At 47.9% G+C, this 23,040-nt stretch overlaps 1 protein-coding gene across 3 annotated transcripts in view; it reads right to left on the bottom strand.

Annotated features, from left to right (window-relative positions):
* VSTM5 (V-set and transmembrane domain containing 5) overlaps positions 1-22,473 on the bottom strand; it is a 33,240-nt gene extending 10,767 nt beyond the window's left edge. For 2 of the 3 annotated variants that reach the window (XM_032426321.1, XM_032426323.1), the window contains exon 1: positions 19,607-20,144. In XM_032426321.1, the coding sequence (XP_032282212.1) occupies positions 19,607-19,802 (196 nt within the window). In that variant the 5' untranslated portion in view covers positions 19,803-20,144. Of the gene's footprint in view, positions 1-19,606; positions 20,145-22,276 lie in introns of those variants that run through there. The other variant, XM_032426322.1, reaches the window with a different exon arrangement.
* Between the last annotated feature and the right edge of the window lie 567 nt (positions 22,474-23,040).

Here is a 23,040-nt window from a genome sequence, read left to right as displayed (position 1 = left end):
CCTCCTACTAATCAGACAAACTAACCAGGCATTTAACTAGGTTTTTGGAACAAAGAGTTCCTTCTATTTATCTACCACATATAATTAGTAATAAATGGTCTATAGCAAAGTTGGAAAATTAACAGTTCCAAGAACTTAAAGGCAAACTGCTTGTCACCTGTTTAAGAAGTTGAATTAATGAGTAACCACCTCTGCGCCTCACGCTAAAATCATTCAGAACAAGTTAGAGAAAGCTAGTACCTACACCAATACTCAGACCTGGCTCAAATGTTCTATTCAGGGAGGTTGGTTCAATAAATGAGATTTTACTTGTAAAATGGAGGCCAGGCAGCCATTAAGCAGCATGAGTTTTGTATAGACAAGGAAGAATACCTACAACATGCTACTAAGTTAAAAAATAAATTTCTAAAGCATACATTTATATTTGTATAAATATGTACATATGAACTATAGAAAAATCTAAGGGATTGCCCCTTAGAGACTGGATGGCAATGGAATTTTATTTTCCAAATTATACATTTATATAATTTTGAATTTCAGTTATTGAAATAAAAAATAAAATGTATTTTTTTAAAGATTTTATTTATTTGATAGAGAGAGAGAGATAGTGAGAGAGGGAACACAAGCAGGGGGAGTGGGAGAGGGAGAAGCAGGCTTCCCGCGGAGCAGGGAGTCGGATGCGGGGCTCGATCCCAGGACCCTGGGATCATGACCTGAGCTGAAGGCAGACACTTAACAATTGAGCCACCCAGGCACCCTAATAAAATGTATTTTAAAAAATATATATTTTTAAATCTTTTTAAAGTTCTCCTGATTGGACCAAGCAAGCTGGTGGGCAAAGTTTAAAAATAGTTTCAAAGTTGACCTTGCTTTACATCCTCACTTGCATTCTCTGTGAAAAACAGAGAAGTACTAAATTCTACCCATTTCCCAAATAGATGCAGATGCCTCCTTTAAGGAAGGAGTCACAGAACTAAAGATTTTATTTTATTTTATTTTTTTAAAGATTTTATTTATTTATTTGAGAGAGAGAATGAGATAGAGAGAGAGAGAGCATGAGAGGGGGAGGGTCAGAGGGAGAAGCAGACTCCCTGCTGAGCAGGGAGCCCAATGCGGGACTCGATCCCGGGACTCCAGGATCATGACCTGAGCCGAAGGCAGTCGCTTAACCAACTGAGCCACCCAGGCGCCCCCACAGAACTAAAGATTTTAGCAGGGAAGTCACTGGAACACGAACCCAGGGGCTTCCTGAAAGCCTGACTTCCTGGCGCTGGGGAGACCCACTTAGAACTAATCGGAGGGAAAACACCAGCAGGTGAAGTCAGCTACAGAGCAATGGGCTGGAACAGAATACTCAGAACGAATGGTTCCTTATGCTTTTTCTGACACATAAATTACTGAGGTTGTATTTGGCAGCTTCAAAAAATTGATGATTTAAGATGGATAGATTTCTGAAATCGTAAGAAAGGTCAATACTATTCACAGCACAATTTCGATGAACAAGTGTATCAACTAATGGTGAGACAGGTGGCTGACGCAGCCTCTGGGTTTCAGGGGTCATGGAGGGGAGACCTTAACCGGGACACCTGGCGTGAGCAGGATCCATGTGGTTCAACCCCAGGGCCTCCTCACTCACTGTGAGGCGTGGAGAAATACCCTCACCTTCCAGAACAGAGGATGGGAAAGCCTCCGGAGGAAGGCTGCGAGGCTGAGGGGACAGGACACGTGTGAGGCCCAGCAGGGCACAGCACGTAGGCCCCCACGCTTGCCTTCCTCGGCTCAGGCCTATGCCACTGGCCTCGAGGGTGACCAACCTTCCCGGTGTGCCAAGCTCTGAGAATTTTCCCAGGACTGGGGAGTTTCAGGGCTAAAAGCAAACCAGGACAGCTGGTCACCCTGAGACTTAGAAATGTCAAAGAGGAAAGAGAAAACTCCAAGGGATACAGGAGTGGATTTCTGAGGCATCCAGGGGTGGGGTGCAGGGGCAGAGCTGAAGGAGGACCAAACCTACCCTTCCCTGACCCCTCTGGCTTCCTAGCTCATCTCCACAGTCAGCAATCCCACTGCACCCCCTCCCCCAGTCACTGAATGTCACCCCCACCCACCATCGCTTGCTCCGCCCCAGGGCACTGGCTTGGGGAACAGTATCATTATTATTATCCCCATTTTACAGAGGAGCAAATGCAAGTTCACTGAGGTTAGGGGATATGCCCCATGTCACAGTAAGTGGCTGAGCCAAGAATGAAATCCTGTGTACTTTTCACTGTCCCGATAACGAGCCAGGAAGCTTGCAGGAGCTGGGGAAGGGGAGAAGACACTCGTTGAAATGGAAGCTTGCAGAATACAATTTTATAAAAGCGTGGGAAAGAGAGAAAGTGCAAGCTGGGCTGGGAGAACCGTAAGCCCACCCAGTGTGGCAGGACTCGGGATCCTCAGCTCCCCAACCTGAGTAAGAAGCGCAGGTAATAGCCTGAGGGATCTGCGACAAGCTGGAGACTCTGTGTGGGAGTTAGCCCTCGGGCAGGGCGAACCCAGGGCTGGTATTCAAACAGAGGCTCAGCAGGATCTGAACTGGGCTTCTGGAAGGGCCATCTGGCAGCAGATTTATCCTTTACACACATCGCTTGTGCGGCCCGGAGCCCACCACCTGGGCCAGTCCTATGAACCTTCCGGAGAACCCACGGCTGGAGCCCAAACAGTGAGGGGCAGCCTGAAGCCCTGCACTGGGGTGGTGGGGGGAGCAGCAGGAAGGCCACGTGTGCATGGTAGGTCTGCCCTGGAACTGTTACCTGTCATCCAGCTCAGAAGCCCCAGAGCCCAGCACAGTGCCTGGCACTTCGTGGGCGCGCACAATATCCTGGTACCAACCAGCAAATAAAGACATGCGTGCTCTGCCTGTCCAACTGCTGCCCCTTTGGAGAGATCAGGGACAGGGGGATCTGTTGTGGAACTGACGGAGGTGCTGGTGAGAACCCCTTCCCAGCCCCAGATCTGTTGAGGGTTAAAAAGCTCAGAGGAGAAACAGCAGCTTTAAGCTGCAACTGAAACATCCATGTCGCTAACTTCTGTCACTCTTGAAAGGAGCAAGCCTGGAATTTTGGAAACAGAGTTCCATGTAGGAGGCCAGCGGAGCCAACTCCAAATATCGGGGCTTTTGGCTTTAGACGCCATGAACAGTGTTGAAGACTGACCTCTGTACACAGTTTACAGGCTATCTATCCTCCTGTTAAATCAGGTAGTAATTCCCTCTCTCAGTGCCCGATTACTCAGGGACCAAAGCTCAGCTCGTCCCCGATGGACTTCCCTGGTGATCTTGCTGGATAATGGCCTTGGGGAGTCACCAGATGTCAGCCAAACCCAAACAACATGGACAGAGGCAGGTTTAGGCGGAGGCTCGCAGACTGCTCCCCTTCATCGGCTTCCTGTCGTTGTACCCCAACCAGAAAATAGACAGATTTGTCCCTGCAAAATAGCGCTAGGCACTGTGCTGTCGGCAACCGCCTGCCCGGTACTAGCTGGCCTAGGCAATTACCACTGCCCGGCGAAACCCAGGCTGGGAAAGCTGAATGACCGGGCCGCTATCAGCTGGGAAAGATGAAGAAGTTTGATAACGTTATGTTGTCAGAAGTACGCAGAAGTCACACTCAAACATTACTGTGGGGATTGTAAATGGGTGTAACCTTCTTGGAGGGCAATACGGTACAATCTATAAAACTTATTAGCCCATCCCTCGATCCAGAAACTCCACTTTTATGAACTGATCCTACAAGTGATAAAGGGCACATAGATGTAGGTTTTGTCACTGATGCAGTTTGGGTGACCGTAGCAGCAAAAGACCGGAGACATCCTATGTGCTCACTGGTAAGGGACCAGTAAAGGAAAACGGGCCCTTTCGCTACTCATGACATTTCTGACACCAGCTACCTGGAGTTAGGGCCCACGCCACAGGTTAAGGGTCAGTCTTACAAGACGGCCCCGCTCCGGACACCGACCACAAGTCCACGCCCCCAGTACTCTGACCAACTGGCTATAAATCCGAGGTTTCCACCACCCCCTTCTCAGGTTCAGAATTTAGGAAGCACTTTACTCACTGTTATCTGTCTATTATAAAGGACACAACTGGGGCGCCTGGGTGGCTTAGTCGGTTAAGCGTCTGCCTTGGGCTCGGGTCATGATCCTGGGGTCCTGGGATCTGAGTTCCACACTGGGCTCCCTGCTTCTCCCTCTGCCCCACCCCCCCATACTTGAGCGCGTGCACGCACGCATGCACGTGCTCCCTCTCCCTGAAATAAAATCTTTTAAAACATATGTAAAGGACACAACTCAGAGACAGTGACATGGAAGAGATGCATAGGCAGGTATGTGGGTCTGGGCGTGGAGCCTCCATGCTCTCTCTGGGTGTACCACCCTCCTAGCACCTTGCTGTGTTCACCAATCCAGAAGCTCTCCAACCTTGCTCAGTTCGGGTTTGCGGGGAGAGTCCCTGACTTGGGAAGAACTGATGACATCATTGGCCATTGGTGACTGACCCAATCCTATCCCCAGAGGCTGAGGGAGGGGAGGGAGGTTAGGGCTGACAGTTAACCCTCTAATCACACGGTTAGTTCCTCTGCCAACCAGCCTTCCTCTTCAAGAGTCACCTCGTTGGCAAACAAAAAGATTTAGCACTCTGGAGATTCCAAGGGTCTTAGGAAGTTTCTGTATCAGGAACCCGGGAGTAAGACCAAATATTGTAACAGGAGAGGCCCCCATCACGCCTATCACCCAGGAAATTACTAGGATTTTAGGGGCTCTGCGTCAGGAACCAGGCAGAGGAGACCAAATATGAATATTCACATTCTAATACTACAGAGACATTTTAAAAATGCAATACATCTATATGTACTGATATTAGATTATCTCAAAAATCATGGAAAAGCACAAGGCAGAACAGTACATAGAGAATACTTCCATCTAAGTAATGATATGCACACACACACACAAACACACACACCGGCTCATCCGTATATGCACAGAAAACCTCCTGGACGATTCTCTAAAGACCAGGGCTGTGGTGATCTTTGGGGAAGGAGTGGGTGTCTGGGTGGAAGAAAGTCTTACATTTCACTTTATACCCTTCTGAAGAGTTGGGACTATTTTAGCAAGTTTGTGAATTACTTAAAAAATAAAATATAGCGTGATCCTAAAAATAAATAAAATGCATGCCAAGGTTGGGTCTGAGCCGTAGGTTTTTTGCATTTGAAATTGTTAGTAATTCACGTGTGCACAATTAAAGCACTTCACAAGCACTGTCTCCACCTGGGAGGCCGGCAGGAGGCTTGAGTTAAAGAACTATGCTTTTTGCTTCACTTGCTTATCTGATCATTACTTTAGGACGAGGACCCGGAGGCCCGGAGGCATAACACAGAGGACAAGTTCTCGCCAGGTAGAAAATCAGAGCTCGGGCTGGAACCCAAGGGGCTTTCAGTGCCCCACAGCTGCCTCTGATAAAATGCTGAGCATAGAGGTGGAGATTTACACCTCTTTTATGTTTCCCAAAATAGCACAGGGCTCAGTGCTGGTAGAGACTTTAAGACCCATGTTACTAGAAGCAACAGTCCCCCTTACCTGGGCTTGCCAGATCCGGAGCTGCTAGCCATGTCTTTTTTTTTTTTTTTTTTAAGATATTATTTATTTGAGAGAGCAAAAGAGATCACAGAGAACGAGGAAGAGGGAGAAGCATACTCCCTGCCGACTGATGTGGGGCTCAATCCCAGGACCCTGAGGTGGTGACCTGAGCCCCAAAGGTAGCCACTTAATAGACGGAGCCACCCAGGGCCCCCCCACCCCAGTCTTTCTTCTTCATTCTTCAAACATGTTAGCAACTCTACTAGGGGGTATGGCATCTTTGTAAGTACCTCTAGGACCCCCCTGGACAACCCATCCAGCACCCTTGCCTACCAGAACATTCTCTCTCAGCCTCCAGTGAAGCAGCCTCTCTGACCACAGCTTTCTCTCATTCCTGTTTACTGTTCAACTGCTCCCACCGGCCTCATCAGTCCTCCCCCTCTGACTCCCGCCACTTCTCCCCACCCATAATCCTCATCCTCCCCAGCCAGCCTGGCTTCCACGGCCTGTCATGTTCCAAGCACTCTTGCCAATTCTTTAAACTCCATTGGCCTCTGTTTTCATCATGTCTGCCCAGACCTGCGTCAACAACGCTCTACTTCCTCTCTGCTCAAACCTGAGCAGTCAACACCGCGGGAGACCGTCCCACAGCAGACACTCCCACAACAAAGCACAGGGTTTCCAGCGTACATTCATGAACATCACATCCAAGAGGGCCCTCCGTATTGCCAATCTCTCAATGGTTTTTTTCATGTAAATTCACTCCCTTTTCCACGATTACTCTGACCAGGTCCCTCCAGTCTCTTTAGACCTCCAAATTCCTCTTCATTCTCAGCTGATGAACTTCTCCTCCTGGACACTGCGGCCCACCTCTCCTACTTGAAACACACTTGCGCCTTCTGGGCCGTCACACTCACCAGGTATCCTGGTGTCCCTCCTGCTCCTTCTCGGACCACAGGATGGAAGCTCCACAGGCTTTCTAAGAGGGTAGCTCTGCCTTTTTCTCAGATGCCAGGAAGCACACCTGGCTGCCGGAGCTGAGGGTGGCAGAGGAGGGCAGGGCGCGGGCCAGGGTACGCTCTGTGTAACCAAGAGACCCCGGTGCTGTGTGGACGGCACCACACCCTGGCGGGGCCACTCTGCACTGCCCTTTACCTCTCTGACCTGCCATTTCCTCATTTGTAATTAGGGACCATCACCGTTCAGCTGTCAATGATCCAATAAAAAAACAAACCCCAAAACCATGTGGGTGTGAGAACTTGACAGCCAGGAACAATTCCAAAGATCACAGGAGGAGCTCCCTTGCCTGATTTCTCACCCAGACACAGCTGGGATTCCAGGCCATGAGAATTCAATCCAGTCTCTTTCATTCTCTGAGCACTTAGGCAGGAAAGCGAAGGGACTAACATGTACAGGGCACCAGCTCGGGCCACTCGCTGTGTGTGCAAGGCCATTGTTAATTTGGTGCTTGAGGCGCCGCAGGCAATCTTCCTCAGACCCCCGCCCCCCAGAGGGCCTTTCAGTCTCCCCAGCCGCAGCGGACTGGACCAAGGTGGGTCACTTGACCTCATCTACCCATTCCCACCACAGCTGAGACTCCTGATTGAATCCTGACATCCTCGTTTGAACATTAGATCATCTGGGGAAGCTTTTAAACCTCCTAACCCAGCGGCCTCCTGGGTGGCTCAGTCGGTTAAGCATCTGCCTTCGGGTCCAGTCATAATCTCAGGGTCTTCAGAGTGGGGCTCCTTGCTCAGTGGGGAGCCGGCTTCTCCCTCTCCCTCTGCCTGCCGTTCCCCCTGCTTGTGCTTTCTCTCTCCCTCTCTCTTGCTCTCAAATAAGTAAAGAAAATCTTTAAAAAAAAATCCTACCCCAGACTAATGAATTCAGAATCTTTGGGGGGCAGTGGGGGCAGGGGGAGGAGGGTTCAAGACCTCTGTGATTTTTAAGTCCCCAGTGTGCAGTCAAGATGGGCAACTACTGAGTGAATCACACGAAGGGGTCAGCAGCTGAAGCTCGTAGCCCTTCAAAGGGGGCACTTAACAAAGCCTAAAGCCAAAGCAATGAAGGGCTGCCGGGTGAGAGGGGACTGTTTGAGGCGCCTGTGATAGCCCTGTCAATGCGCTATTAGGGGGGAAAGAATTTTTCTGGCATCCCTCAAACTTTCTCATTTCTAGCGGTGCTTTGGGGTTGGGGAGGAATTCCACTGCCCTCCACTTCGCCCAGCGTATAATGCGGTCGTTCTCAACATGGGGCTACGTTAGAGTCACTGGAGGGCTCCTTGAAATGAAGTGGCTGGGCCCCCTCCCGTTTCTCCTTCAGTAGGTTCGGGGTGAGGCCTCCGAGTTGGCATTTCTGACACGTTTCTAGGTAACGCTGCTGCTGGTCCCAGGGCCACACGTTAGAACTTTGGCAGTTCCGGTTCTGCAAGCCCTTGGGGCGCAGGGGGCACTGAGGATGCTCCCAGCATCCCTGGAGGCCAGCCCCTCCTCTCCTCCAACACCACTAACACCACTTATACCATGCAGGCGACCCGCCTCTGCTGCCGAACTTCTCATCCTGGAGAAGGGAAGATGTGCGCCACCGGGCCATGGAATGACAATCAGTGGCAGGTTCTGGTAAACAGAATTGAGGCTGTGTTGGTATAATGGATGCATTCATGGACTCTGGAGTCAAAATTTAGGTCTGCCAGTAACAGCCGTGTGATCTGGGAGTTAAATTCCTTAGTTTCTGTCACCCTCAGTTACCATAGTTATGAAATAAATATACTGTAATAGCGCTGTGCTCACCTCCTGCAGCAGAATGAGGTTTCAGTGAGACCATACATGTAGGGAGCTTAGCACAGTTTCTAACACTTGGTGATCGCTCAAGAAATATCAGCTAAAATTAATGAAAATTCTTCGAAGATCCACTGAGCTGCTCACTGAGGTAGTGAGCTCCCCATCCCCAGGAGTGTGTAAGCAGAAGCTGGAGTCAGACCGGGGATTGAAGCAGTATATTTGAGCCTGGGAGCTGGCATGTTGGTGGAGGAGCCTGGTCCTTCCAGCCCATTCACATAGCAGGTATAGACTGGAATGGGCATTTGTAAATCTGTGATTTCCTTGTGGAAGTGTGCAGAGACTGGATGACCTGAAATTCCTCCTTGTGGAATTCCTTCTGGAATCTTCCTACCATAAGCAAGAGCCGCCCTTGCTGGGAAGCTGAACTCTTCTGAATGGCCATGGGCTGCATTTCTACTCAGGTGCCAAGGAAGCGAGGCACGGTGCAGGCGGCTGGCTGGTCCCGCACGGCCTGGAGGTGGGGCACTGCCGGGTCTTCTGCCTGCACAGCGGGGCTGCAGGACTCGTGGTCGGGCCTGGGCCAGTGCCAGCCTGGGGAACTGAAAGGGGGGTTCTCAGGTACCTCTGTAGGTAACAGGAGGACTAAGGAAGAAACGAGGTGCAACATTCTTTGGGAGTTTATAGGATGCCTGAAGGCCCTTGGCAGAGGGGTGTAGAGCAATCACAGGATTCAGGCAGACTCCTGACAGGGTAGGGCAGTTAGGGTACAAAGCTGCTCCTTCAGAGAGACAAAAGGGCCAATTCCTCTTCCTCCTGCAGATTTTAGTTTAAACATCACTTCTTCCGGGAAGCCTTCCCTAATCTCTCAACACCAGGTTAGGTTCCCAGCCCTGTGTTCCCATAGCAACCTGTTCCTAGCAACACACTTATCCCAGTCCCTTGTAATTCCTCTTGATTAATGCCTCATCCTCCTAGATCAGCTGTCAGCTCTGAACCCAGGGGCAGATCTGTCTTGTTCGCTGTTGAATCCCCAGGGCCCAGGGCAGTGCCTGGCTGTGGGCTTTCCAGAAGCACCTAATGGAATGAATATCTCTAGGCAAGTTCCGCAACCTCCCTGAGCCTCAGTTTCGTTACCTGTAAAATGGGGGCTAATTGCACCTATTTGCAGGATTGTGTGCGGGTGAATGGAAAGCAGCTGTTGCACTACCTGGCACAAAGCGCGGGCTCAATACACAGCCACACACATTGCTGTCTTTCAACTGTTATTAACAATTATAAAAAGGAGAGACTGGCTTTTCTCCTCTTCAGTCGGCTGGCGGCTATTATAAGTGATCTTTCTAGACCACACACCTGGCTGTGTCTCCCCTGGCTCGGAAAGACCTCAATAATCTGCTCTCAACTCTCTCTTCCATCCCCATCTCTCAACACTCTTTGCCACCCAATTCCAGTTCACCAGACTATGGACCACTCTGGGCCTTTTGCTCCTCTTTCCCATGGGAGGCCCCCCCCTACCTTTCTCAGGTGCGTGCTCACTCGGGGCGCCTCCTCCGCCAGGGCCCCCCCAGGCTCCGGGGGCACAGTTCCCAGCCTGCCTTGCGCTCACGTTAGAGGAGTGACGGCCCATCCCCCTGCTGGAAGGCGCCAGCAAGCGCTCGCCAGCGCCCAGCACTGTGTGATAGGATGGGTGGATGGCTCCTTCAGGCTGGGGCTGTCAAACTGAATCGATAGTCTCCTTGACATAGAGGAATAAGCTCTGGTTCAAGAACCCCTGAAGTCCCATCCCAAAGTACGTACATAAGGAATGTGATCCATTCCCCTGGGGAGCCTGGGGCAGGGATATGACACCGGTGGAGAAGGGCAAATCATCAGGGGAGCCTCCCATGAGGTGCCCTAGTCACTGCCTGCTGCCAAGGGACCCATCTCTCCCTCCTGGGTCTCTGGTACTAGTGTGAGGGCTATCAGAGGAACTATTCCAGCACCCTCCACCTAAGATCCAAAGTCTTGCCAAGCTCTATTCCTTTACCTGCTACGGAACGTGTAAGATGAAATAGGAAGAAATTGGCAAGTGTTGGAAGAGCCGGTTTAACTAAAGAGCAGTCCTCCTGCTACTGGAGCAAAGGAAGGAAAGATTGCAATGCTCTGTGTTTGTGATTTCCTGTTACTCAGAACTTTCTCCCTCCTTGTGCACCTGGCTACCTCCTACGAGGCCTTCCAGGCCTGCTGTTCGAGAAGCCTCTTCCCAACTCCAACCAAGTGAAGTAAATCCCTTTCTCTGTGCTCCCAGGGCAGCTAACATCAAATCATCAGGTTGGGATCTGACTTCCCCCTGGGCCATGCCATCCCCTATTGTTGAGTATCCTTAGCTCCTGGCACAGGGCCTCTCACACTGTAGGTACTCAGGAAATATTTATTGAGCAAAACCAATTCCCAAGCAAAGCAGCCTTGTCTCCTGCCCTAAGCCTGGTGGGAAAGCATCTATAGGTTTGTCAGGATAAAACCATAAATAAGACATAAGTGAGGGGCACCTGGGTGGTGCAGTCGGTTAAGCCTCTGACTCTTGGTTTCGGCTCAGGTCATGATCTCAGGGTCATGAGATGGAGCCCCGTGTTGGGCTCCACGCTCAGTGCAGAGTCTGCTCGAGATTCTCCCTCCTTCTCCCTTTCCCCCTCCTGCTCATGCTCTCTCTCTCCAAGAAGTAAATAAATAAATCTTAAAAGAAAAAAAGACGTGAGACTCAGCTACACAATGGTGGGTGTTCTGAGAACAGAAGGTAGGAGAAACATGCACACTTCCTGACAAGCTGTTTCCCTAGGACAAGTCTAATGGAAGGGACCTAGAAATGGCCTGGTCCAGGAGCACTGCCTGGCCACACATTAGAATCAGCCACGGAACTTAAAATCAAAACAAAGCAGTACTGGGTCCTGCCCTTGGAGACACCCACTTAACTCCCTAGAGTAGGGTGTGAGCATCCGTAGGTCTAACGTGCAGGCCTTGGTTCTAAGGTGCACCCTTGGCTGAGAACCACCGAGCCAGCCCACCCTCCTTGCCCTGTGCACTCGGAGGAGGAAGGTGACTTGTCTGTGTACAGGGTTTACAGCCAGCACTGGGATCTGTCACCCAGGCTCTTCCTCTTTTGCCAGCTAAGGATTTCCGGGGAAGTCTCAGAGCCGCCAGGCGTCTGTGGGGTCAGCATGGCACAGGCCCGAGCTCCCCCGGGTGCACCTCAGCGCAGGGAAAGGCCAATGTGCTTCCTGCCCCACACGTGAGGGAGGAACGTTCTGCGCTCCCTTTACGGTCCAGTGTGTCATTTCCCCTTTGGCCACAGGCCTGACTGGTGCCTCCCCAGCCCAGCAAAGCCATTACAGGAGAAAACCATTTTCCAACTCTGAACGTGCCAGTCTAGCCTCTCTCCTACTCTCATGTCTTCTGGATAAGTAAATACATTCCTGCCCCAAGCCCATTTTCCAGGGCAAACACAGGTGCAGGCAGGCCAGGGTCCTGAACACAATGGACCAGGGAGGTACAGTGTCAGCAGGGTCTGGGAGTGGGGTTTCTGCCAAGATGCTGGTAGATGCTTGCTAAGAAGCTTCCTCTTCTGTTTTTTAGCATGTCCAGACCCTGCCAGGCCCCAAAAGGAATAGTGTGCCTATTTTTTGAGTGCCTGCTGTTTACCTAGAATTCTCTTCTCCATCTCGCCCTGTTGTATACATTTACTCATATTTCAAGACTCAGCCTCACCTTCTCCATGAAGTCTTTCCTACTCCCCAGATAAGCTGCCTCCCGGTGACTGACAGAAGCAACACACATCCTCTCAGAAAGGGCTCAACTTCGGTCCAGGCCAACAGAGATTATAGCAAAGCTATTGATTAGATATTAAAGCATCCTGACTTTAGACAATGTAAAATATATTTTTAAAAAGCAGCAGGGACACCTGGGTGACTCAGTCAGTTAAGCATCTGCCTTCAGCTCAGGTCATGATCCCAGAGTCCTGGGATTGAGCCCCACATCAGGCTCCCTGCTCAGCGGGGAGCCTGCTTTTCCCTCTGCTTGCTGCTCCCCCAGCTTGTGCTCTCTCGCTCTCTCTCTGTGTCAACTAAATAAAATCTTTAAAAAAAATAAAAAAGAAAGTCCTACAGCAGACAGGGCAATGAAAAACAACCAAGCTGAACAGCAAAAAGGAAAAAAATAGTAAAAAATGAGAATAGGTTAAGGGAACTCTGTGAAATCATCAAGTGTAATAACATTTGCATTATAGGGATCCCAGAAGGAGAAGAGAGAGAAGAGGGCAGACTTATTTGAAGAAATAACAGCTAATCTGGGGAAGGAAACAGACATCCTGATCCAGGAAGCAAAGACAGCCCCTAACAAGATTAACCCCAGGCGGTTCACACTAAGACATATAATAATTAAAATGACAAAAAGTAGGGGTGCCTGGATGGCTCAGTCAGTTGAGTGTCCAACTCTTGGTTTCGGCTTGGGTCATGGTCTTAGGGTTGTGGGATCAACCCCTGTGTAGGGCTCTGCACTCTGTGGAGTCTGCTTGGGATTCTTTCCCTCTTCTTCTCCTTCTGCTCCTCCCCGCCTCTTTCTGAAATAAATAAGTAAAATCTTAAAATAAAATGATAAAGAATTGAACTTTTAATTTTAAAAGCAGCAAGAAAAAAAAATAGTTACAAACAAGGGTGACTCCATACAGCTACTCAGCAGAAATTTTGCAGGCCAGAGAGAGTGGCATGATATATTCAAAGTGCTAAAAGGGAAAAACCTACAACCCAAAATACCCTACCTGGCAAGGTAATCATTCAGAATAGAAGGAGAGAGTTTCCCAGACAAACAAAAGTTAAAGGAGTTCATCACCACTAAACCAGCCTTACAAGAAACGTTAAAGGGAATTCTTTGAGTGGAAAGAAAAGGCCATCACTAGAAGTAAAAAAAATTATGAAAGGTAAAAAATTTCATGAATAAAAGCAAACATATCGTATAGTAGTAGATGAATTACTTACAAAGTCACACAAAAGTAGTAAAATCAATTATATCTACAAAAATTAGTTAAGGGATATGCAAAATAAGAACATGTAAAATATGACAATGTATACATAAAATGTGGAGGGGGGAATAAAATTTAGTGCTTTTAGAATGTGCTCAAACTTAAGCAACTGTCAACTTAATATAGACTTCTATACACATAAGATGTTATATATGAACCCAACGATAACCACAAGTCAAAACCTATAATAGGGAGCGCCTGGGTGTCTCAGTCATTAGTGTCTGCCTTTGGCTCAGGTCATGATCCCAGGATTCTGGGATTGAGCCCTGCATCAGGCCCCCTGCTCAGCGGGAAGCCTGCTTCGCCTTCTCTCACTCCCCCTGCTTGTATTCCCTCTCTCGCTGTCTCTCTCTCTCTCTGTCAAATAAATAAATAAAATCTTAAACCAACAACAACAACCACCACCTATAATAGGTGCACAAAACACAAAGAGAAAGGAATCCAAGCATAACACTAAAGAAAACTATCAAACCACAAGGGAAGAAAGCAAGAGAAGAAAGGAACAGAGAAGAACTACAAAACAACCAGAAAACGATTAACAAAATGGTGTTAAGTACATACTTATCAATAATTACTTTAAATGTAAATGAACTAAGTGCTCCAATCAAAGGACATAGGGTGACTGAATGGATTAAAAAAAAAAAAAGACCCATTCATGCTGCTTACAAGAGACTCATTTCAGACCTAAAGACACGTACAGACTTAAGTGAAGGGCTGGAAAAACAAATACCCCGTGGGGCACCTGAATGGCCTCGGTTGAGGGTCCAACTCTTGATTTTGGCTCAGGTCATGGTCTCAGGATCTTGGGATCAGCCCCACAACATTGGGCACTGTGCTGAGCGTGGAGCCTGCCTAGGATTCCCTCCTTCCCTCTCTCTCTGCCCACCCCCCCCCCCCCGGCTCACACTCTCTCTCTAAAAAAAAACCACGCAAATGGGAGGGGGGAAAAAAAACCAGGGTAGCAATACTTCTATCGGACATTAATAGGCTTTAAAATGAAGACTACAGCAAGAGATAAAAGGACACTACATAATGATAAAGGTATCAATTCAACAAGAGGATATAACAACTGTAAATATCTATGCACCGAACAAAGTGTTCCTAAATACATAAAGCAACTATTAAGAGACATAAAGGAAGAAATTAACATAATACAGTAATAGTAGGGGACTTTAACACACAATATACATCAATGGATAGATCATCCAGACAGAAAATCAACAAGGAACAACACATTAGACCAGATAGACTAACAAATACGTACTGAACATTCCATCCAAAACCAACAGACTGTATATTCTTTCAAGTGCACATGGAACATCCTCCAGGATAGATCACATGGTAGGCCACAAAACAAGTCTCAATATATTTAAGAAGATGAAATTATATCAAGCATCTTTTCCACCACAATCATATGAAACTAGGAATCAGTTACAAGAAAAACAATGGAAAAAACGCAAATGCCCAGAGGTTAAACAACATGCCACTAAACAACTAAATAAGGAAATCAAAGAGGAAATAAAAAATCCATGGAGACAAATGAAAATGAAAATACAACAGTCCAAAATCTTTGGGACAGAGCAAAGCAGTTCCAAGAGGGAAGTTTATGGCAACAGGTCTACCTCAAGAAACAAGAAAAATCTCAAATAAAAAATTTAACCATACACATCAAGGAGTTAGAAAAAGAAGAACAAAGCCCAAAGCCAGTGGAAAGAAGGAAAATCATAAAGATTATAGCAGAAATAAATGAAGGAGACTGAAAAAACAGTAGAAAAAAGAAAAAAACATGAACGAAACCAAGAGCTGGTTCTTTGAAAAGATAAAACTGATCAACCTTCAGCCAGACTCATCAAAGAGAAAGGACTCTATTAATCCAATCAGAAATGAAGGAAGAGAAATAACAACCAACACAACAGAAATACAAAAAATTATAACAGAGTATGATGAAAATGTATATGCTAACAAATTGTACAACCTAGAATGGATAAATTCCTAGGAACATACATGCTTCCACAACCGAATCAGGAAGAAATAGAAAATCTGAGCTGACCAATTACTAGTAGTAAAATTGAATCAGTAATCAAAAAAATCCCAACATGATGATTCATAACCCCTTCGGTGGAAATGGTATTAGAAGATAGCGAACTCTACAACTCGGTACTCTTTTGAGATTTGAGGGTTTCATCCCGCAGCCACCACCCTCCCGTAAGAGGAAGTAAAGAAAAAGGGAGACACAAAAATGAAACTGGAAAACTTAATCCAGCTAATCAAAGAATATCAAGTAGCCTCTGACTTGTGATTATGCTAAAGGACATGTCAACATTGTGATGATCTTCTTATTTACTTCTCTGGGTAGGGAAAATAGTGTGTGTTTGTTTGTTTAAGTAATGTGCTGGGGGGACAGGGGGGATGTTTGCTCTTACTGCAGAATGTTTTGAAATAAAACTTCAGCCTAGGGGGAAAAAAAAACTCCCAACAAACAAAATTTCCGGACCAGATGGCTTCACAGGTGAATTCTACAACACATTTAAAGAAGATTTAATACCTATTCTTCTCAAACTATTCCAAAAATAAAAGAGGAAGGAAAACTTCTAAATCCACTCTATGTGGCCAGCATTACCCTGATACCAAAACCAGACAAAGACACTACCAAAAAAAAAAAAAAAAAAAGAAAGAAAGAAAAAAGAAAAAAAGGAAGAAAGAAAGAAAGAGAAAAAAGAAAACCACAGGCCAGTATCTCTGATGAACATAGATGCAAAAATCCTCAACAAAATATTAGCAAACAGAATTCAACTATACAACAAAAAAGTCATTCACCACAATCAAGTGGGATTAATCCAAGGATGCAAGGGTGGTTCAATATCTGCAAATCATTCAAGGTGATACATCACATTAACAAGACGATGGATAAAAACTATATAATTATCTCAATAGATGCAGAAAAAGCATTAGACAAAGTACAACATCCGTTCATGATGAAAACCTTAACAAAGCAGGGTTAGAGGGAACATACCTCAATATAATAAAGGCCATACATAAAACCCACAGTTTACATCATATTCAGTGGTGAAAACCTGAGTGTTTCCTCTAAGATCAGGAACAAGCCAAGGATGTCCACTCTCACCACTCTGATTCAATATAGTACTGGATATTCTAGCTAGGATACGAAGACAAGACGAAGAATTAAAAGGATCCAGGGGCACCTGGGTGGCTCAGTCAGTTAAGTGACTGCCTTCAGCTCGGGTCATGATCTCAGGACCCTGGGATAGAGCCCTGCACCGGGCTCTGTGCTCAGCCGCAAGTCTGCTTCTCTCTCCCTTTGTGATCCCTCTCACTTTAGCTCTCTCTCAAATAAATAAAATCTTAAAAAAGAAAATAATAAAAAAATAAAAATAAAAGGATCCATACTGGTAAAGAAGAAGTAAAATGGTCCCTTTTTGCAGATGACATGATGCTATATATAGAAAATCCTAAAGACTCCACCAAAAAACTATTTGAACTGATAAATGAATTCAGTAAAGTTGCAGAATATGAAATTAACATACAAAAGTCTGTTGCATTTCTATACACTAATAATGAAGTAGCAGAAAGAGAAACTATGAAAACAATTCCATTTATAGTAGCACCAATAAGAATAAAATACCTATGAATAAACTTAACAAAGGAGGTGAAAGACCTATACTCTGAAAACTATACTGATGAAAGAACACTGATGAAAAACTGCATTGATGATAGAAATTGAGGACAACACAAACAAATGGAAAGATATACCATAGATTGGAAGAATTAGTAGCATTAAAATGTCCATATTACCCAAAGCAATCTACAGATTCAGTGCAATCCCTATCAAAATGCCAGTAGGGGCGCCTGGGTGGCTCAATCGTCAAGCATCTGCCTTCGGCTCAGGTCATGATCCCAGGGTCCTGAGATAGAGGCCCACATCGAGCTCCCTGCTCAGCGGGGAGCCTGCTTCTCCCTCTCTCACTCCCCCTGCTTGTGTTCCCTCTCTCGCTGTGTCTCTCTCTGTCAAATAAATAAATAAAATCTTTTAAAACAAATGCCAATAGCATTTTTCACAGAATTAGAACAATTAATCCTAAAATTTGTATGGAACCACAAAGGTCCCAAATAGCCACTCAATCTCGAGAAAGAAGAACAAAACTGAAGGTATCAAAATCCCAGATTTCAAGATATACTACAAAACGATAATCAAAAGAGTATGGTACTAGCACAGAAACAGACACGGAGATCAATAGAACAGAATACAAAGACCAGAAATAAACCTATGAGTATACGGTCAATTAACTTACAACAAATGAAGCAAGAATATACAATGGGAAAAAGACAGCCTCTTCAATAAATGGTGTTGGGAAAACTGGACAGCTACATGCAAAAGAATAAAACTGGACCACCTGCTTACATCGGACACAAAAATTAACTGAAATGAATTAAAGACCTAACTGTGAAAACTGAAACCATAAAACTAAAGAAAACAGAGGCAGGGGACACCTGGGTGGCTTAGTAGATTAAGCGTCTGCCTTCGGCTCAGGTCATGATCCCAGAGTCCTGGGATCGAGTCCCATGTCAGGATCCTTGCTTTCCCTCTGCCTGCCACTCCCCCTGCTTGTGCTCTCTCTCTCTCTGACAAATGAATAAATAAAATCTTAAAAGAAAACAGAGGCACAAATCTCTTTTTGACATTAGCCTTAGCAACATTTTTCTAGATATGTCGCCCCAGACAAGAGAAACAAAAGCCAAAACAAAGAATCAGGACTACACAAAAATAAAAAGCTTTTGCACAGCAAAGGAAACCATCAAAACAAAAAGGCAACCTATTGAAGGTATTTGCAAATGATATATCCGATAAGGGGTTAATATCCAAAATATATAAAGAACTTATACAATTCAACACTAAAAAAAACACAAAACACCAAACAACCTGATTTAAAATGGGCAGAAGACCTGAATAGCCATTTTTCCAGAGACATACAGATGGCCAACAGACACATGAAAAGACGCTCAACATCACTAATCATTAGAGAAATGCAAATCAAAACCACAATGAGCTATCACTTTGCACAGGTCAGAATAACTAGTATCAGAAAGACAAGAAATAACAAGTGTTGGTGAGAATATGGAGAAGAGGGAACCTCAGACACTGTTGGTGGGAATGTAAATTGGTGCAGCCGCTGTGGGAAACAGTATGGAGGGTCCTTAAAAAATTAAAAATAGAAATACCATGTGATCCAGTAATTCCACTGCTGGATATTTACCCAAAGAAAACAAAGACACTAATTTGAAAAGATATATGTACCCCTATGTTTATTGCAGCATTATTTACAATAGCAAAGATTCGGAAGCTACCAAGGTATCCATTGACTGAAAAATGGATAAAGGAGATACACACACACGCGCACACACACACACACACACACAGACACAGACACAATGGAATATTATTCAGCCATAAAAAAGAATGAGATCTTACCATTTCTGACAACATGGATGGACCTAGAGGGAATTATGCTAAGTGAAATAAGTCAGACATGGATAACACGAATACCATATTATTTCACTTAAATGTGGAACCTAAAAAACAAAACAAATGAACAAACAAACAAACAGAAACAGACTCTCACATACAGAGAACTGGTGGTTGCCAGAGGGGAGGTGGGTTGGGAGGATGGGTAAACAGGATGCAGGGGTACAAACTTTCAGTTATAAAATAAATACATCATGGAGATGAAAAGTACAGCATAGGAAATACAGTCAATCATTTTTTATTTTTTTTAAGATTTTATTTATTTATTTATGTATTTATTTAGAGCACGTGTGTGAGCAGGGGTGGGGAGGGGCAGAGGAAGAGGGAGAGAATCTCAAGCAGACTCACTGAGCATGGAACCTCACACAGGGCTCAATCTCATGACCCTGAGATCATGACCTGAGTGGAAATCAAGAGTTGGACACTTAAATGACAGAGCCACCCAGGCGCCCTCAGTTAATAATTTTTTAATAATGTTGTTGGTGACAGATGATGACTACACTTACCGTGATGAGCACTGAGTAATATATAGAATTATCAGATCAATATGGTGTACACCTTAAGATAATATAACATCGTATGCCAATTATACTTAGATAAATAAATAAATGTTAAAGGAAAAAGTCTTACAGGGAATGAAATATATAGGTGTCCTCAGGTCCCGGTGATAATGGAGAAAGGAGGGTCTCCTGACTGCAGCCCTCTTCCAGATCAGCACGGAGTATATCAGATCTCCCTTGGAGATCAGAAATGAAGAAATCTGGATGACTTTCTGTTTGAAAGTCCTTACCCCTCCCTCAATCGCTTCATTTAATCTTCCAAGCATTTTTTTTGAGCACTATCCCTGTGGAAAGGAAGTGTGTGTCCTGGGGCTCCCTGTCAGCCTGGAGGTGGCCCCAGCCTTCCATGTCATCCAGAGGATGCGCCTATCACTAGCACTATCCTTGTTATCCTGCAGTAGGCGGCTGCTCTCACCTGTGTGGGGGCTAAACACTGAAAGTTTAAATGTCCCTCAGGACAGGGCTGGTTAAGTACAAACTAGAACATTTATATGATGACGTAGGTATAGCAGTCAAGAGGAATGAGCAAGATCTCTGCTTCTCAATGCGGATAGAGCTGAAAAGAAAATGGTGTAGGGCGCCTGGGTAGCTCAGATGGTTAAGCGTCTGCCTTTGGCTCAGGTCATGATCCCAGGGTCCTGGGATAGAATCCCGCATCGGGCTCCCTGCTCCTTGGGAGCCTGCTTCTCCCTCTGCTTCTCTCTCTGTCTCTCATGAATAAATAAATAAAATCTTTAAAAAAAGAAAATGGTGTAAACAGTAGGTTTCTGAACACCAAGTACAGCATATCTCACTCAATGAGATTCCTCCTACCCTGACTTGCCCTCCCCTTCCCACCTGTCCACCCCCAGCTGAGCCCAGAACCCACAGCTCCATTCTAGCTAGGGTTGCTCCTGCCCTATCCACTCCCTCCCCGGCTCAGACTCAGCCCGCTCTCTGTTCCCCTGTTCTCCAGGGAACTGGGTCATGAATGACTCAGTAGGGCCAGTTCTCCAGTTGGGGTCCTGAACCTCTGTGGCTCCCAGAACGTTAGCACCTCCTGCCTCTCCCAGCTCACCACTGCAAGCTCCAACTCGTTTGCTTGCCTGGGGGCATGACCGTGAACTAGGTTTCCCCACTGTGGCCTGCTTCCTCCAGGTAGAGGGTGCCATGAGTGAGAGTGTGGCAAACGGCTGGCCCCTGAGTGCCAGGAGCATCTGTACAGATGTTGTGTAAGAATGGCGGTTGGAAGCGGATTGGAGGGTTGAAAAACAATTGAAAAGGTCACTGCCACGCCAAACACACCTACCTACTTGAAGGACTAACAACCCGTTATTTCTTGCTCAACAGGCAGCTAGAAGTACATGCCCTATCTAGTCCTTCTAGGTTTCTGAGATCTGCAGTCTCCCAAGCTGGCCTCTGGGCAGAGCGGTGGAAGGGTCCAGTGCTAGATCGCCTGGGTTTGGGCCCTAGCACGACCACTGACTAGCTGGTGACTTTGTGCAAGCAACAACCTCCATATGCCTCAGTTTCCCCACTTGTGAAACAGGGACAGAGTAGCACTTAGAGGGTTGCCTTGTGGATTCAAAGATAGAAGTCTTGTAAAGTCCGAGGAATGGTGAATGCACACATGCTTAATAAGTTCTGGCTCTTACTATAGGTCCTCCCACCTCCAATGCCCTGCACTGGTTACTCTAAATCTCAGTCGACTAATCTGTAACATGCAAATGACAATAATGTTAATGATTAGATGAGAAACTAAAACTGTGTCACAATCTGTGGTTTGTGTCGGCAGGAGTTTGTGCAGCTGTGCGTTACATGAAGACTCATCAAACTCGGGAGATTCTAGGGCCGACCCACCCAACGCCCGCCACTCGGTGCACAGTGGTGAGGACCACCTCCAGCCCCCACACCCAACCCAAACCCCCAGAACCCCTTTTCTTCAAGAGAGTCGGCTGCGGGTTCATCTGCGTGAAGGGGGAGGCCTACAGAATGTCGTGGGGACTGGGGAAGCCCGCGGGAGGGCGAGGGGTCCCCACCGTAGGGGGCGGGGCCCGCGTGCCCTTGGGGTCGGGGACACCTCAGCCGCAAGTCTGGTTATTCCAGGAAAAAGAAATAGAAAATATTGCAGAGGAGGCGGCCACCGGGCCGGCAGCCGGTTATCTCCGCGTCGGCTTCCGGCTCTGATAACGCCCGGCCGGGTGGGGCCGGGGCCGGCACCCCGAAGTGGCCCAGGCTGCCGGGCCGGGAGAGCCTCCACTTGGCCGGGTCCCTCCCGCCGCGGTCGGCGCCCTAGAGGATGCGCCCAGCCCCGGCGGGAAGCAGCGCGTCCCCTGCCAGCCGGGCCGCCCCCCAAACCCCCCGAGGTGGGCTAGGGCCTGTGGTCGGGAGGCCGGACACCCGGGACCCGCCCGCCGCTCCGCACCGCCCCGCCGCCACCCCCCGCCCGAGCTCCACCGCCCCCCGCGCCGCCCCGCCGGCCCCCGCTGCGCCCCAAGCCTCCCCGCTGCCACCTCCTTCCCGAGCTCCGCCGCCGCCCCCAGCGCCGCCCCGCTGTCCCCCGCTGCGCCCCGAGCCTCCCAGCCGCCACCCCCGCCCGAGCTCCGCCGCCGCCACCCGCGCAGCCCCGCTGTCCCCCGCTGCGCCCCGAGCCTCCCCGCCGCCACCCCCTTCCCGAGCTCCGCCGCCGCCCCCCGCGCAGCCCCGCCGGCCCCCGCTGCGCCCCGAGCCTCCCCGCCGCCCCGCGCCGCCCGGCGCTTACTTTGCAGACACCGCGCGGCAGCCAGGCAGAGGGCGAGGAGCCCCAGGGATATGCCGCGGTTCTTCCTACTCCCGCTCGGCAGCGGCCTCATGAGCAACCCCCCGGGCGGCTCGGGCCGGGCATCGGCTTCCAGCGGCGCGGCGCGGCTGGGCTGTGCGCTGTCACCGCCGCCGTGCTGCCCCCGCCCGCCGCCTCCGCCCTCCTCCCCTGAGTCCGCAGGTCCTCTAGGGCCAAATGCAGATGAGCTGGTTGTACAGCCAGTTCCCAAGAAGTGGGAAGGAAAGAGGAGAGACAGAGAATGGGAAGCGGTGAGAATGCACACACTCAGAAGTAAATAATGGCAAATAATGAGCCGTCTCCTTCCGTTCACACCCAGTTTACTGGTATTGATTCCTGATTCAGCTGGATGCTGGATGGCAGGAGGGAGGGAAAGTACTAGCTGTTGCCTGAGGACCAAGAGAGACTGTCTAATGGCTCCATGGGCAAGGAGAAGGCTTTTAGGAAAGTGAAGTGACAGCCTGGGGTGAAGGGGTGAGAGCAAGGGACAAGGGAGCCCCAGGCTGCTCTGGGTGGAGCCACTGGATACTAGTGATATCCATCCACCATCCATCATCTACGCATCCACCCACCCACCCATCTATCTACCACTCACCCATCCATCAACCAACCTTCCATCCATCCACCCATCCATCCACCATCCACCATCCATCCATCCATCCATCCATCCCTCCATCTATCCAAGTGTTCCCTCATAGCCTACGTGT

Source organism: Phoca vitulina, unplaced genomic scaffold (genome assembly GCF_004348235.1).
Source record: "Phoca vitulina isolate PV1807 unplaced genomic scaffold, GSC_HSeal_1.0 scaffold34, whole genome shotgun sequence".
In the NCBI taxonomy this organism is placed as follows: domain Eukaryota; kingdom Metazoa; phylum Chordata; class Mammalia; order Carnivora; family Phocidae; genus Phoca; species Phoca vitulina.
This window is presented reverse-complemented; position numbering and strand designations above follow the sequence as displayed.